The sequence below is a fragment of the Procambarus clarkii genome, chromosome 61 (genome assembly GCF_040958095.1).
Source record: "Procambarus clarkii isolate CNS0578487 chromosome 61, FALCON_Pclarkii_2.0, whole genome shotgun sequence".
NCBI classification, from domain to species: Eukaryota; Metazoa; Arthropoda; class Malacostraca; order Decapoda; family Cambaridae; genus Procambarus; species Procambarus clarkii.
Window position 1 is genome coordinate 18247266 of NC_091210.1, and position 18325 is coordinate 18265590.

Below are 18325 nucleotides of genomic sequence, written 5' to 3' on the forward strand. Positions count from 1 at the left end.
AGATTTTGATGTATTATTCAGTGATGTTAGAATGAAATATATAAATATCTAAATATATATGCTTCAGATCTTTAGTATTTTCAGTAAATATGAACATTGATTTAAGTCTGGGTGTACAAACATTGCCACTAATAAATCCAGTTGCCTTATTGATATGTTCTAGTGCAATAATTGTTTTTAAAGCCTAGTTCACATGTTCGTAGTTTGGGCGTTCGTGTTTGTTTCATGGTGATAAATGCTTGCCATCTCGGGGACTCATCTTCGGGTTGACACCGCCCCTGGGGTACTCATCTTGACCCCTCCACTGGGGGACTCATCTTGACACCGCCCCTGGGGGACTCATCTTGACCCCTCCACTGGGGGACTCATCTTGACACCGCCCCTGGGGGACTCATCTTGACCCCGCCTCTGGGGGACTCATCTTGACCCCTCCCCTGGGGGACTCATCTTGACCCCGCCCCTGGGGGACTCACCTTCACGCCGCCCCTGGGGGACTCACCTTGAGGTTGACGCCGCCCCTGGGGGACTCACCTTGAGGTTGACGCCGCCCCTGGGGGACTCATCTTCACACCGCCCCTGGGGGGACTCACCTTGAGGTTGACGCCGCCCCTGGGGGACTCACCTTCACACCGCCCCTGGGGGACTCACCTTCACGCCGCCCCTGGGGGACTCACCTTCACGCCGCCCCTGGGGGACTGACCTTGAGGTTGACGCCGCCCCTGGGGGAGTTGTAGTCGATGAGGCTGGTGTCATGGTACCAGTAGACCAGGGCTGAGGGACCGCGGAGTGAGGTCACGAGACAGGTGAGGGTGAGAGAGGAGCCCTCCTCGATGTATAGCTCCCGTGGCCCCAAGATCTCCACCTTAAGGTTTCCTGAAGCAGCGAGACAGTAGTGAGACGGACGAGGGCGAGGAGGAGGACAGGGACGGGCGAGGGGGACAGGGACGGGCGAGGAGGACAGGGACGGGCGAGAAGAATGGGTGGGAGATGGAAGTCAGACAGACATGATGGACAGAAAGGGAGGAGAAATACGACAATAAAAGGTGGGAAAGACAGTTATGGAAGAAGGAGGTATAGGAACATCCCACCACCCACAACACCCACATTGGTAACGAATCTCATCGCTATTAATAACAATCTCTACCAACAAAATATTGGCTCAAAATCACTCTTTTTCTCTTTTTATCATTATCAAACGAACCGAGTGAGACCTTTGAATATAATCTTCCCTCCTTGGAGAAGCTGTGATGTGGAAACCATTTAGTTCAAGATAACATGCGCCCGAGAACAGAAATATTTAATAAACGAGTAAACCAAACTAGTTGATTTCCAGCACTCGAACCAGGACCAGTTTAACTTACCTCTAGAAGTAACTTCCCGCCAAACACACACCGAAACTACGACGTTGGTACAACGTTCGAACAAGTTTTAACACCTCCTAACCAGTTATAAAAACCAATATAGCAAGTTGTAACAGCGTTCTAATACGTCATAAACACGTTAAGCCAAGATGTAACAACTTTATTACAAGTTGTAACAAGCGGAAAATAGAGACAGTTTCGGTTTGTGTTTCCAGGGTTATCTCTAGAAGAGACTTATTTCTAGAAGAGACATCTCTAGAAGGGAAAAAAGGTTCAATTTCGGATCCTCGGAGCATTGGAAAATCATTCTGTGAATATCGCCATATTCATCTCTTCAGAGTGAGAGATATTCAAATTAGTATCAAGAACTGTATAAATATGAATTAAGGAACCTGCACAAGACTCGAGAGACTTTTGATTTGAATCATAATGATATTGAGTCAAGCCCCCTTACCTTGCGATGATTTCGGGGCTTAGCGTCCCCGCGGCTCGGTCCTCGACAAGGCCTCCTCATATGACATTGCAGATGACACCGATTGGAGCAATCAGTAATTGAGCTTCCGCTCTCTTGGTCACAACATTCTGCCTTACTGTACATCATCAAAGACTCCAATCGCTGATCGATGTTACATTTGATTAAATAAGTTCAAGATACATGGTAGGCCTTGATGCTGCTCTTCATAGGTCTATAATTCAAGGTCTAGGTTCAAATCCTGGGAATATCCAGCGCGTAGGTTCTAATCCTGGGAACACCCACCTCATGGCCTCTAATCCTTGGAACACCCGCCTCACAGGTTCATTCTCTCATCACCGCTCCAACGATTTTTCTCAGTGAACTTAGTGACTTGAGCCAAGTTTATCTCTTTTGAGAACAGCGTTCAGTGAACCAGTTACGGTGATTATGTCACCAGCCTGTGACAGCTGACGCGAGCTGTCAAGCTTCGGAGAGTAGCGAAGAGGAAGGTTAAGCTGATGAGTGAGAAGCTTCAGAGACAAACTAATATATATATGAACACGTTGTTCTGAATGAGGGTGAGAATAGCTTAAGGTACCTCAATAAACCTCAATAAACTTATTTATATTTAAATTTTAAAAAGGTAAGCCGTGGGAGGAGCAGCTTGAGCTTACAAAGCTGAAGAAGATGTGTGTGTGGTGAAGCAATTATAACTTGAAGTACGACCCCAGAAGGTTATTACATCACTTAGAACAGCTCAGTGAAGGATGAACAAAGGTCATTCTAAATACCACGACTGGTGGAAGGATTCAACACACAAGATAAAACCAAACTCAAAGGAACTTTTAAGATGCTTAAAAAGTAAGATAATTATAAGGAGAAAGTTTTAAGCAAATACGAATATATAGCAGAGGATGAGTCACAATAATGTGGCTGAAGATATGATGACAAAACAACACATCAGAAGATGAGGAGACGAAAACGTTTCGGCCCGTCCTGAACGCACCAAATTATAGTCGTTTCTCCATCTTCTGATGTGTGGTTTGGTCATTACGAATTTATACCACTTGCAAGGGATAGGAGAACGAAGTGCTGGGTCAGAACGAAGGTTAGAAACGGTGCCCAACCACTTGTTTCATCGAGGATTAAACACAGACCTGGAAAAAGCCAGCTTGTCACTGTATCAACCAGTCCAAGTAGTTGGACAAAAACATGCTTTAAAGTATAGTCAATTTAAATCCCGATCATCTTAAAGGCATGCAAAACCTCAAACTAAATAGCTACAGCTTCATAATTGTCTAATCGTTTTACACAAAAAAAATTAAATATTTTCACCCTAACAGAGCAATAAACAAGAAGGAAAATATATCTGATGAAGCAGGAATGTTTCCCAGTTTTAAATGATGAATGTTTCTCTGTAAATTGTGAGCTGGCAATTAAATGGGAGGTAAAAAGAGACGAGAAGGCTAACGAGAGAGGAATTCTACAAACGTTGGTACAAGAGCTTATTATTATTTTAAAGTTTTCATTTTTATTTTACAATTTAAGTCTAAATGGACCGACTATCCACTTGGTGTGGTTGATAGAGCGACGGTCTAGTGTCTTGTAGGGTTTGTTTTAAAACCCAAATGGTCCAAGTGATTGGGTGTCGTTTCTTCACCCTATTCTCATATCCCAGGTCGTTGACATCCTATCCCAGCTCTTTGTCCTCATATTCCAGCTCCTTATCCTTATATAGTGGCTCATTGTCCTCATATCCAGGCTTCTTGCACTCATATTCAGACTCATTGTCCTTATGCAGACGATGAGGCTGAGGCTTGTCCTTATATCCCAGCTCCTTGTCCTCATATCTCGGCAACTTGTCCACATACCACAGCTCTTTGTCCTCATACCCCAGCTCCTTGTCCTCATATCCCTGCTCCTTGTCCTCATATCCCTGCTCCTTGACCTTATCCACAGTGCTGCGCATCAGCTGTTCATCAGACTTCATCAGCTGTTTAATATATGTAAACAAAGTTGCCATGATTGAAGAAAGTAGTTTCGTAAGTGGTTCCGTAAATGCTTGATGAATCTGGCCTTAATGTCAGATGCACACTAGACCACAATTACCCCGGGGGCGCACGGTAGACCAATAATTTTCAAATAGTATTCAAAACCCTTTTGCAAGCATTCAAAAACCTTGCATACCCTACCCCTTAGGGATCTGGCACAGAAAAGAACAAAATTAAGGGATCTGGTCGTCTCTTCGCTGTAAAAGAAATATAGGATCAGAGCTATTTACGTATAGGCAAGGCATAGGGTTGTATTGGTAGCCAGTAAGTTCGAAAACCTGGTTGTGATTTATGTGTCAGGTTGAGGGTAGGTGCCGACCCGTCCTCGACTCAAATCCATTCCATCCAGCGGTCGACCCCACAGACGCATTCATAAATCTTTACATGCTGTTCATTCAAAATGGTAATTTGCTCAAATATTAATTATTATAATATTTTAGCATATTGTACATATTTAGCCATTGGTTAGGTTAGGTTAGGTTAGGTTAGGTTAGGTTAGGTCAGGTTAGGTCAGGTTAGGTGTTTAGGTTCAGTTTCCGATTATTTGTATTTGTAGTACGTGGGTTAAGAATTTATAGCGCTGTGGTTCGAACAAAATTCGTCAGTGAAGCACTTGTTCCGGAAGTGTTCAGACGTCATCAGGTGTGTGTGTGTGTGTGTGTGTGGAAAGAGGGAGGGGGCGTAGGTGAATACAAATACGTGAACACACACACACACACATTATATATATATATATATATATATATATATATATATATATATATATATATATATATATATATATATATATATATATATATATATATATATATATATCTACACACACACACATACAGACTCGTTGCAAGTTCTGGCGCTAATACGAGCTGCAAAATGACTCCCAAGGTAATGAAATTATTAAAGTTGAGTCGCTGAACCCGTCATCCCCCCAAACTTTATATCTTAAATTTTCCTGTAAAAAAAATTAAATAACGCATTGCGATTCTCTTCTAAGTTAATCATCATTATGAAAGTCAAGTGTCAGAGGAACACTTGAATAATAATGAGAAGGAAGTAAATAATTAAATATCGAAAGAAATGTAGTGACAAAAATATTGAAAGACACGTGAAGATTTTAAATTGTTATGGAAATCGCTAAAAATTGCAAGTTCTACGTGTTAAATAATGTGTCTTGCAAAATTGTTGCAGTCATGGAGGTCGTGTTTTGTACAGAAGTTGCAGAGATGATAATGTTTAGAGAAGATGATACAGCGGTAAAGATCATGTTCAGTGAAGATGATACAGTGATAAAGATCATGCTCAGTGAAGATGATACAGTGATGAAGATCATGTTCAGTGAAGATGATACAGTGATGAAGATCATGTTTAATGAAGATGATACAGTGATGAAAATCATGTTCTGCGAAGATGATACAGTGATGAAGGACATGTTCAGTGAAGATGATACAGTGATGAAGATCATGTTCAGTGAAGATGATACACCGGTAAAGATGATGTTTAGTGAAGATGATATAGCGATGAAGATGATGTTTAGTGAAGGTAATACAGCAATGAAGATCATGTTTAGTGAAGATGATACAGTGATGAATATCATGTTTAGTGAAAATGATACTGCAATGAAGATCATGTTCAAAGAATATGAAAATGTGTTCTACACTTGGGCCACGCTAGGTACCTCAACAATCCCCCAATAGATTGTTCTCTCGTGTAAGAATTGACCAAACAATCAGCACTCTAGGATCCATTCAACCAAAAAACTTACCATTCAGTGGGAAGTTATCATTTAACGATGAATGATAAGGTAAACATTAGAATGAATCATTTAGCCAGAAAAAGCCTTTGGAAGGGAGATGATGACAAGGATCTGGGATAGGACAGATGGAAGGAATAGTGCCCAACCACTAGGACAATCGGGGATCGAACACCTTCCTGCATGAAGCCAGTCACCTGCTGTACCAACCAGCGAAAAATATCTTGCTGCCACGATCTATCTTGCTATCTTGCTGCTATATCTGCGTGCCACCAAGCCTACAATTACTTCTAAATATATTTCATAGTTATATTTAATGTTGTTTGCGCCTGTGGCAAGAATTTGTACCGAAGATATCTCAAAAGTTATTGGTACCTTAAATTCCTTGTTAGCCCTAATGTTGATAGTGATTGTGGTAGACGTAATGTTGATAGTGATTGTGATAGCTGTAATGTTGATAGTGATTGTGATAGCTGTAATGTTGATAGTGATTGTGGTAGACGTAATGTTGATAGTGATTGTGGTAGACGTAATGTTGATAGTGATTGTGGTAGACGTAATGTTGATAGTGAGTGTGGTAGACGTAATGTTGATAGTGATTGTGGTAGCCCTAATGTTGATAGTGACTGTGGTAGCCCTAATGTCGATAGTGATTGCGGTAGCCCTAATGTTGATAATGATTGTGATAGCCCTAATGTTGATAGTGATTGTGATAACCCTAATGAATATATTAATTGTGGTATCACTAATGTTTATAGTGTTAGTGGTAAACTTAATGCTTAAGAAACGTCTCCTGACAGTCGGTCTTGACTTAACACTTGAGAACTTGTAGTAGATAATATACTTAAGAGTTGAAGTTACACTCGGGTCTTGAAGTGCTCAAAGTTGTAGTAATAACTCCTCGTTAATCATAGTTACACTTCACCCCATCATTCAACGACTAGTGGCCAAATTACCCGCAGCTGATTTTAGCAAGTTACATTTGCAACGGAGAAAAGATAGACGATGCTACCCGCCAGACATCATAATCTGACACACCAAGAGAATAATGAAGATAAATGGCTTAGTATCGGTTGATATCGAAATGTATTTATTGGGATGGCATTTAGCTTATGGATTACGGGAAGACGTATGCGTAGCATGCCTGGCATATGTATGCATAACTGTTATATGTATGCATGACTGTCATATGCCTGGCATGACTCACAGGAGAAACATTTATTGACCTGTTGAGGCAGATGTGTGTGGATTCCACATACTAGTGCAGGTCTGGTTACTCAGAATTAATACACTGATGGTGCCTACGAAAAGGAGGAAGAGAGAGAGAGAGAGAGAGAGAGAGAGAGAGAGAGAGAGAGAGAGAGAGAGAGAGAGAGAGAGAGAGAGAGAGAGAGGTGACGGAGGAAGGAGGGGCATAACAGAGGAAGGAGGGAGGGAGATTTTAGTCACTTATCAACATGTAATTGTGTCAGTTGCTTCCATAGGTGTAAACAATGATATTGTTTACAAATTGGGATCACTTGGGATCTTTACACATTATGGGATAAATGATCCTATAATGTTTATGGATCATTTATTTGAGCTTGTTACGTTATCTCAATATAGAGGAGGTGACGATACTTACAAACATATGAAGCAAACTAAGGTAGGCCTATTTCTCCATATGAAACACCTAATTATATATTATATTGACCACAAGTCTACTATAGTACCAAACAATTTGGTTCACAGATTAACTACTGTGTTTTTTAAACAGGGGGGATTGGTTCTCTGGAGTTTAAGATGACATGTGGAAAGTGATATCATGTTTGGAGCAGAGGTGTTAACGAAGGTGATTCTCACCGTCCTTAGTAGACGCTGTGTTGTTGGCGACGAAGACCTTTGTCTTGGTCACAACATGGCTGGGATCTGTGGAGAGAGACAGATTGTGTTGATAAGGTTTGGCTGTATTACTTCCGTTTGTATTCCCTTCCGTTTGCATTAATTTTGGCGAGGCGTCATGTTCCTACACGTGAACATGAAACCTCGCAAAAATTAATGACGAGATATAAATAATAGTTCTACCTGCTTCCAATATTACTTGCTGGGCTTGCTAATACTTAAGACGTTATGGTAATCGTTGCTCATAAATCCCCGTCTTAGCTAAAGCATTTTCGTTCAGCATAAATTATTTATTACTTTACACAATTATATATTCAAGCTATTTTGTTGTCTACACTTCACACTCTAGATATATCTATTTATTTATATATATACAATTCTTACATTCTTGTACAGCCACTATCACGCAGAGCGTTGCGGGCAGGTCCTTAATCCTAATTTTTTCCCGGAATACGACCCGACAAATCGTTTAACAACCAGGTACCCATTTACTGCTGGTTGAACAGAGGCTACAGATAATGATTGGTGCCCAGTAAATCCTCCCCGGCAAGGATACGAACCCAGGCTAAAGCAGTGGCGAAGCGCAGGGTGAATGTTTTACGACTGCGCCACGGGAGTACAAATATATTGAAACTATATTTTCCCCTCGGTATAAAACTGAAGATCAATCAAGGTAATCAGACAAATTTTCCTTTGGGAGTAAGAATAAAAGATGTTTGGCTTGGCGCTTTCTGCTTGCAATTGCTAGTTCGTTTTAAAAAGCCTTTAGGAAGAGTATGCAGACAAGAGGGTGTGATTGGAGGATAGTGAAGGGACGGTGAACAATCCCTTTGATCATCGGGACAGGAGAGGACTAATGATGCGAGGATAGTGAAGGACAGATCGCTAACCGCTGGAACCATCAGGGGATCAATACTGACCCTGTGAGAAGGAAGACACTGAAATAATTAATTTATTTGGATTTGTGTGTGCGTGTGTGTGTGTGTGTGTGTGTGTGTGTGTGTGTGTGTGTGTGTGTGTGTGCGTACTCACCTAATTGTGCTTGTGGGGGGATGAGCTCTGGCTCTTTGGTCCCGCCTCTCAACCGTCAATCAACAGGTGTATAGGTTCCTGAGCCTATTGGGCTCTATCATATCTACACTTGAAACTGTGTATGGAGTCAGCCTCCACCACATCACTTCTTGCTTCCACAACCTGCTCCCTAAATGCCTTCCATTTTTCCACTACTCTCATGCTAAAAAAAATTCTTGACTGTAACTCATATGAGTTTCCAGCTTCTACCCATTTCACCTCGTTCTGTTAGTGTTCCGGGTGAACATTTTGTCTATTTCCACTCTGTCAATCCCCCTGAGTATTTAATATATTCCTATCATATCCCCTTCCCCCTTCTTTTTTCTAGTGTTGTAAGGTTCGGTTTCTTCAGACGCTCTTCATACTCCATCCCTCGTAACTCTGGAACGAGCCCCGTCGCAAACTTCTGAACCTTTTACAGTTTTCTTATGTGCTTCTTTAGGTTGGGACTCAATGATGGGGTGGCATAGTGTAAGACTGGCCTCACGTAGGCAGTGTAGAGTGCCCTAAATCCCTCCTTACTTAGGTTTCTGAATGATGTTCTAACTTTTGCCAGTATAGAGTATGCTGCTGTCGATGTCCTATTTATATGTACCTCAGGAGTTAGATTAGGTGTTACGTCCACGCCCAGGTCTCTTTGTCGAATCGTCACAGGTAGGCTGTTCCTCCTCATTGTGTACTGTCCCTTTGGTCTCTAATCACCTACTTTCATTTCCATAACCTTACATTTGCCCGTGTTGAACTGCAGTTGCCATTTCTCTGGCCATCTCTGCAACCTGTTCGAGTCCTCTTGGAGGATCCTACAATCCTCATCTGTCACAACTGTTCTCATTAAATTGGTGTCTTCCACGAACATCGACATTCAGGACAATACTCCTGTAAAAATGTCATTGACGTATATTAGAAATCGAACTCTTCCCAGCACCGTCCTTGAGGTACTCCACTCGTTACTGCTTGCAAGTCTGGCTTCTCGCCCCTTACCTTTACCCTTTGGCTCCTTCCTGTTAGGTAGTTCCTTATCCATGCTAGGGCGTTTCTGCTTACTCCTGCCTGCCTCTCAAGTTTGTATAGCAGTCTCATGTGTGGTACTGTATCAAAGGCCTTTTGGCAGTCCAGAAATATGCAGTCTTCTCCTTCCTTCTCTGTCCTGCCTTATTTTTGTTAATTTATCATAGTTCCAAAAGGTTTGTTAAACATGATTTCCCTTTCCAGAACCCATGTTGATGTTTGTTTACAAACCTTAGTCTCTCCAAGTGTGTAGTCCGTGACCACCGCACCAATGATCGTCTAGACGATCATTGGTGCAGTGGTCACGGTACCCATGCCGTCCAGGGTGATCCTGGACGGCATGGGTTCGAATCCTGGCCGGGTCAAAGAGTTCTTAGTGATCTATGGCTTGCGCGTTCATGCAGCTTTCTCACATATATATAATATGTATATATATATTCCAATATGAAAAAAACAGAAAGAAATGAGGGAATAAGATGAAACTGATTTTATGTCCTTCTCCTTCCTCTTAACGTTCACCAGACCATGACAATTATGTTCTACAGAACATTCATGGAGTTAGTTACATAGCTGGAACCCACTAACTAATTCTTAGGTATTGCTCGTTCCTGTCAATCTTCCTGTTACTTTGTTACAGTTAACACTAATTGTAATCCCCTTTGCCGTCACTGAATGAAAACTAAATTCCCCAATACCGTGAAAATGATATTTAAAATATTTAGAAAATAACTACCAGTGTACAAATGTAATTATCAGAAAAGCATCTTTAAGTCCTTGTAATTATGCAGCACTTTCATGGAATATGAGGACAAGGAGCTGGGATCATCAGGGCTCGAACGCCGGTCTGAAATAATTTTCAGTATTTTTTAGGAAGTCTGATTGGTTCAGTTCTAATGGATTATAAATTACTTGCATCTTCCAGCATACAGGTTTGCAAACATAGACTTACCGAAGACTTTGAGCTGGACTCACTGTGGACTTGGAACTTGTCTCACTATGGACTTTGAACTTGACTCACTATGGACTTTGAGGGTGACTTACCGAGGTATTTAAATATGACTCATGATGGACTTTTAGGGAGACTCATCTTGGACTCTGGGAGAGGATGGGGGGACGAGGGTGATTCGCTGTGGACTCTGAGAATGACTCACTGTAGTCTCAGTAGGACTCACCGTAGACTCAACAGGACTCACCGTGGACTCTGAGAGTGACGTGACGGGAGAGTTTGGGCTCGGTGTTGACCTGACACTCGTAGACGCCCGCGTCCCTCAGCTGTGAGTACCGAACCACCAGCGTCCACTCCGTGCTTCCCTCAGCGTGCACCACCTGTCGGAGACACAGATGGTCTACTGGAGAGGTCTGGGGACAGGTGAACCACCTGCTAGAGAGGTAGACACAGGTGAACCACCTGCTAGAGAGGTAGACACAGGTGAACCGCCTGAAGCGGTTCCGTAAATACTGGGTGTTTCGTCTAGTAATCTGAAATATTTATATAAGTGTAGCTGGTGGATAACTATTGTCGACTAGTACCTGACTAGTAACTATTGTTGAGTAGTATCTGACTAGTTACTATTGTCGACTAGCAACTATAGTAATTATATGTATTTTTTATGTTTGCTTTCATGCCTTTTACACGGCCCCATAGACATTTATTGAAAAATTTCCATTTAATATATCAATGTTGACATTTGAATGGAAGTATATTGGATAGTCAAACCTCGTGAGTTAATGTTATGTCAGACGAATCTTTCAACGCCTTTTGTATCCTTTTCTGATGTACAAAAAAGCAAATCCGCCTCTGCCAATCTGACCCCAAAAATTTACACTATAAAAGTCTGCGAAACGTCTCATAATTTAGGAAATGCGTGACTACTGGAAGTATCAATCACCTTGCAGCGGTACGAGACGACCCAAGCGCTGAAGGTAGCTCGTTACGAGCTTCAAGACGGGCCAATAACCTGCCGTTGATTCACTAAACACCTCTTACATCACGCAGTCACCTGAGAGGAGCCTTGGGCGGTCGGTGGCTCTAATGGGTTAATTTTATCTCAGTGTGAAGAAGCGTTTTGATCAATGTGGCTATCGGGAAGTGGGTAGGTGGGTGGAGGGATGGTAGATAGGTGGGTGGAGGGATGGTAGATAGGTAGGTGGAGGGAGGGATAGTTTGGATATGGATAGTCGTTATGGTAACTGGTCGTTAAGGGTTGTTTATGAGTTAGATGGTGAATGCTGGCTGGGAGAGGTTAATAGTGATACTTTGCTTGTTAGAGATAGGTTGGCTGTGGGTGGGATGGGAGTTAAGGTGGAAAGGGAAGAGAGAGAGTAGGGGTAAACGTTGGTTAGGATTGGTTGGAAGAGAAGGAAGGGGCGCGAATGGAAAGCGAGTGGGTAAGGGTAGAGGAGAAAATAAATATATATATATTCGTGAAGATGAAATGGCAACGCTTTGAAGTGTTGATCAGTGGAGTGCATGTGATGAAAATATTGACAGAGCGTAGAGGGCTCGGTCGAGCAGGATGGGTAGAAGCGGAATGGGACACGTAGAGCACAGAAGGATAAGAAAATATAGAGCAGGCTACAGGTGGCCAAAACCTTCTAGAGCTGGCTAGAAACAGCCACAAGAGAATAGAGCAGGCTAGAGCAGGCTATAGCAAAAGAAAAGATGGTAAAGAAGAGGATAGCTGAGTAGATAAAGGTGAGGATAGCAGAGTTAATTTGGGCACCATACAAGTACCAACTCAAAAAAAGTGAGACTTCACTATCCAGTTTTGATAGAATCTCGAAGTTATAATCAACAAGAATGACAAAAATAGGAAAATAAATCACAACTGTTCGAAATAAAATAATATTGTTCTAGAGTTAATATCAAGAAGCTTAGTTAAGCATTTAAAGCTTTCCTTTTTACCATCACCTTCAGTTTGGCCAGTTGCGAACCCCCAGTTAGAACGCTGAGTGGATGATCCCATGACAAGAGTGGTTAGATAAACATGAGTTAGGGTGTTTGGGAAAGTACACAAGAGAATGGTTGGATAAGGCATGAGTGGGAGTAGTTGGATTAGTAGATAAAGAGGGGGAGGGGTTGGATAAGGAGATGAATGGGGAAGTGGGGGGTGGATTGGGTACCTGGAATCGTTGGTCGGCAGAGTAGGTGTGGAATCCTGTTGTCAGAATGTGTAGGTCCCTCCGCCTCAGCCACGTTACCTGGGTAGAAAAAAAACATCTTTAATAATACCTCTCCAATTACAATTGCCAATTTATACTATTTTTTAAACATAGTTGTTAAAATTGGTAAAAATCTGTATTTAGAAGGTGCTTAAAGCAACATTGAAATATAAAAACTGGTTATTCTGTTGTTTGAAACATTTATATTTGATTTGCATAATTGTGCTCCAAATAATAGTAACCAGCACTTGTATGTCATGTTGTAGGTGGCATATTAATCATTGTAGCTGTCATATTCCTTGCTGCACCTGTCATATCCCTCGCTGCACCTGTCATATCCCTCGCTGCACCTGTCATATCCCTCGCTGCACCTGTCATATCACTCGCTACACCTGTCATATCCCTCGCTACACCTGTCATATCCCTCGCTACACCTGTCATATCCCTCGCTGCACCTGTCATATCCCTCGCTGCACCTGTCATATCCCTCGCTGCACCTGTCATATCCCTCCCTGCACCTGTCATATCCCTCGCTGCATCTGTCATATCCCTCGCTGCACCTGTCATATCCCTCGCTGCACCTGTCATATCCCTCGCTACACCTGTCATATCCCTCGCTACACCTGTCATATCCCTCGCTGCACCTGTCATATCCCTCGCTACACCTGTCATATCCTTCGCTGCACCTGTCATATCTCTCGCATGCACCTGTCATATTCCTTGCATGCACCTGTCATATCCCTCGCTGCACCTGTCATATCCCTCGCTGCACCTGTCATATCCCTCGCTGCACCTGTCATATCCCTCACTGCACCTGTCATATCCCTCACTGCACCTGTCATATCCCTCGCTGCACCTGTCATATCCCTCGCTGCACCTGTCATATCCCTCGCTGCACCTGTCATATCCCTCGCTACACCTGTCATATCCTTCGCTGCACCTGTCATATCTCTCGCATGCACCTGTCATATTCCTTGCATGCACCTGCCATATCCCTCGCTGCACCTGTCATAACTGCGCTGCAACTGCAATAACTCAGTATCCACATCACTCTTACACTGCACGGAGCTGCAGAAACAGGTGTGAAGTTCCACTGCCATATCCTGCATTCACGAGCCCAAGTTTACTGAAAGAACCAGTTGGTTGAAAACTCTCGGCGTCTTTTCCCCCAGACCCGGACATTCCACCAGTCATCAGAGAGTGCCTCTGGAGTAGATCCACGGTGGTGGAATAGCTCTTTTAATAATAGGTATAGAAGTGTACAACAAGGAGAGAGTTTGGTTCATAGGTGTTAGAATGGGGAATTATTTTTTATTCTAGTTTTCTCTCATTCGTCAGACTGTTTAACACGTGGTAAATTCAGTTTGTTTACCTCAGACTGTTTACCTCAGTCCTCACCCGACACCGGTGTGTCTGTGGCAGTAGGTCACCTTACCAAGATAGCGACCATGGTCTCGTGTGCAATATATTTGATGGGAGGAACTCGCTTCGTGAAAATGTCAAGAATATCACTATGTAAAGTTTTTCAAAAGGCCGTTTACCCAGTGTTGAAACAGCTCCACGTATGGGGAACTAGAATCCATGTTTTGAGATCGAATTCAGATTCCTGAACTCTTCAGAGGCAATGGAACTCATGCTCCTTTATGCCCAACCTGTGTCTCAATATTTCCCCAGATGCTCCACATTTTCTTGATTCTATTGCTTACAGAATACTTACCTGCTTACAGTTAAAAACGTTCTGATAGCCGAGGAAGAATGATGGGAAAATTTAAATCTAATATATATGTCTAACAACAATAGCAAACTGGATCTGAAAGAAGAGATGCGACCAGCTTCTCAGTAATCTAGTGGAGAGTGAAACACTCTGGCTACGAAAACAGATAAGGATTCGTCCTGTTAGGGTCAGCGATCATCTTATCTTGCCATGACGCGCGCCAGTGTGTACTTATCTATTTGTACTCACCTATTGGTGCTTGTGGAGGTTGAGCTCTGGGTCTATGGTTCCGCCTCTCAACCGTCAATCAACTGGTGTACAGGATCCTGAGCCTACTGCACTCTATCATATCTACACTTGAAACTGTGTATGGAGTCAGCCTCCACATCACTGCCTAATGCATTCCACCTGTTAACTACTTTGACACTGAAAAAGTTCTTTCTAACGTCCCTGTGGCTCATGTGGGGACTCATTTTCCACCTGTGTCCCCTTGTTCGCGTTCCACCCGTGTTAAATAGTTTATCCCTGTCTACTCTGTCGATTCCCTTGAGGATTTTGTAGGTAGTGATCATGTCTCCCCTTACTCTTCTGTCTTCCAGTGTCGTAAGGTGTATCTCCGGTAGCCTTTCCTCGTAACTCATGCCTCTTAGTTCTGGGAGTAGCCTAGTGGCATACCAATAATCTTTTTCCAGCTTCGTCTTGTGTTTGGCAAGGTACGGGCTCCATGCTGGGGCCGCATACTCCAGGATTGGTCGTACATATGTGGTATACAAAATTCTGAATGATTCCTTACACAGGTTCCTGAAGTCGTTCCTGTCGGAGTCGTTCTTATGTGTGTGTGTGTGTGTGTGTGTGTGTGTGTGTGTGTGTGTGTGTGTGTGTGTGTGTGTGTGTGTGTGTGCTCGTATTCTACCCTAATAATTTCCAGATAATGCTTCCACTTGCGAGGAATATCTCTTGTGGCACCCTATTGTTTTTAAAAATGCCCCGTGCCACTCTGCTCTAGATTTATTTGAAACTAAACAAGTTAACATCACGACCGGTTTGATACTGGACTATAGCTAGCACCTCACACCGACCAGGACTATTGATCCCCCAAATCTGGGTCCTGGATTAGCTAGGAGCACCACACTAAACACTGGACTAGCCACCACCACAGTCTGATGCCTTGAACTATCTATACCCATCCTCTCGACCTTGGAATAGTAAGGAGCTCCATTGAAGGATTTATACTAGTTAACACTCACTATTCTTGGCCCTGTACTAGCTAACCCTACCATTCTTGGCCCTGTACTAGCTAACCCTACCATTCAGGGCCCTGTACTAGCTAACCTCACCATTCTAGACCTTGTACTAGCTAACCCCACCATTCAAGGCCCTTTACTAGCTAACTACACCATTCTAGGCCCTGTACTAGCTAACCCCACCCTTCTAGGCCTTGTACTAGCTAACCTCACCATTCTTGACCCTGTACTAGCTAACCCCACCCTTCTAGGCCTTGTACTAGCTAACCCCACCATTCTTGGTCCTGTACTAGCTAACCCCACCCTTCTAGGCCTTGTACTAGCTAACCTCACCATTCTTGACCCTGTACTAGCTAACCCCACCCTTCTAGGCCTTGTACTAGCTAACCCCACCATTCTTGGTCCTGTACTAGCTAACCCCCACCATTCTTGGCCCTGTACTAGCTAACCTCACCATTCTCGGCCCTGTACTAGCTAACTCCACCATTCAGGGCCCTGTACTAGCTAACCACATCATTCAGGACTCTGGACTAACAAGCTAGCGTTAAAGAAAAAAGTTATCTCTACGAAATACTAAATCAAGTTAACGAAATGTTCCTACGATCAGGCCACTACCTCTGGTGTTAGAGATTATCAAACTGCATCATTTTTTGAAACTGGAAACAGCCTCTTTCATCGGAGATAACGACTCGTTCCACTCAGCGAAGGAAGCTATAATGAAGGTAATTAGATATTACAGCAAACTGAGTGTCTTGAAGGCAGGTACTTGGCCAGGCAAGACTCGTAGACATTCGTGATAACATTTTTGTGTTGAAAGGAATACTCAAGTCTCCTTTCTTACTTTAAGTTGGGGTTATATAGGAGAGATGAGACGAGAGTGTGGATAAAGGTAATAGGGAGGCTGTGATAAGGGTACATATCCCAGTCATCACTAGTAGGGGTAGGTCTGAGGTTAGAGACTTAATGGGAAGGCTGTGATAAGGGTAGATAGATCAGGTGGTAGAATGTGCTGCTGATGTAGGGTAGATTAGGTGGTAGATAAGGGGAAGGTGAGTGGGGTGGAAGGTATTGGAAATGATGAGGGAACTGGAAGGACATGAAGGAGATAGTGGATGATAGAATGAGGGAGATATTAGTAAGGTAGGAGAGCTGGAGGATGAGATAAGGGCAGGTGATGAAGATGGTGGCATGAGGTACGTGGGAGAAGGAAGGATGCTGGTTATGGATGAGTAATGAAGGCAAGACCGATGGTTGATGAGGAAGACTAGGGTAAGGGATGAGTTGTGTCATGGAACAAAAAAACCTTCATGTCATTACTCGGCCCATAGTGTGAGTCATACTCACCCACATCCTGCATGAATAACTGTATGAGAAATGATATTTGCATTAAATGAATTATTATGTGTATTGAGGCTATGTCAGTTTGTATGTTGATTTGTATAGTTTATTTCAGTAAGACAAGATGGAGCATGGTAGATCTCTGATGATCTACAGTCGGCGACACTTTACAACTCCTGTGGTACACTGTAGCCAATAGGAAATCCATGACATTAATAATCAGATTCACAGCCCATGAATAGACCACAATCTTCCCTTCTTTGTGTCATGTTACGTTGCTCTAACTTGGTGTTTTCTGACTATTATAGATTTTGTCTAATTAAGGTCCTATTAGGTACACTCAACCAAATTTTTGAACAGCGAAGAAAGAGTTACCAGAGGACCCATTCCTCAGCAGAGCTGTTCATAGGAAGGAAGTTTTGGTAAAATCTTGTTTAAGATAAATGTGCTCTTCCTTATGAAACGAATTATGAGACAATAACTGTGTCTATCGACATGCAGCTTTCCTGTGATCTGTTGCTGTTAGCAACCAGTCTGGTGGATTATTTCTGAGGTAGAGCATTATCCACGCCAGGCAGCCAGTACCTAATCCACCCCAATATGTTTCTCTCTCTCTATCCTCCTACTATCCGTCCCCTACGCTCTCAGCATCCCAGCAGTAATTCCTCTGCATTACAAGCGTGTTCCAAGCTATTAAGGGAAATTGGATAGTGGACTTCCAGGGTGCTAAGACGTGGTGGTTGGTTGTTAAGCCGCGACGTCGTATCCTTGGATTACCATCCTCAACGATGCTGACGTATCACCCCCCCCCCCCTCTCCCTACAGGGATCGTCCTGAAGCTCATTAATCTTGGAACGGGTTTCTGGAATTCCTAGATCAGTGATTCTGAAACTGGAGCTACCGTACTTCTGGCGTCCTCTCTAGTGTTGAAGTGTTTCAAAGATACTCTAGTTGACTTTTTCCCAAGGGTGCTCTTGTATGTATGTATTCCAAAGTTGGTCTAGTATGTAAATATATATTCCAAAGTTGGGCTAGTATGTATATATATTCCAAGGTTGGTCTAGAATGTATATATATCCGAAAGTTGGTCTAGTATTTATATATATGTTCCAAGGTTGGTATAGTATTGCTTTGTTCCAAGTTTGGTCTAGTATTGCTTTGTTCCATTTTCGCTAGTCGGTTTATATGTTCCACCTTGGAACATATAAACACTAGAGACAACACAAGAGGTACTCGTGTCCCCAGTTTCATAACCACTGTATTTCCCTGTTCTAATGTCCAAGGCTCTGAA

At 42.8% G+C, this 18325-nt stretch overlaps 1 protein-coding gene across 1 annotated transcript in view; it reads right to left on the reverse strand.

Annotated features, from left to right (window-relative positions):
* Positions 1 to 18325, reverse strand: part of LOC123774258 (uncharacterized) — a 32062-nt gene that overhangs the window by 5273 nt on the left and 8464 nt on the right. Inside the window, exons 3-6 of the mRNA XM_045768408.2 lie at positions 12700 to 12777; positions 10770 to 10902; positions 7459 to 7524; positions 701 to 873 (exon numbers count right to left, since the gene is read on the reverse strand). Coding sequence (XP_045624364.2) covers positions 701 to 873; positions 7459 to 7524; positions 10770 to 10902; positions 12700 to 12777 — 450 coding nt within the window. The remainder of the gene's footprint in view (positions 1 to 700; positions 874 to 7458; positions 7525 to 10769; positions 10903 to 12699; positions 12778 to 18325) is intronic.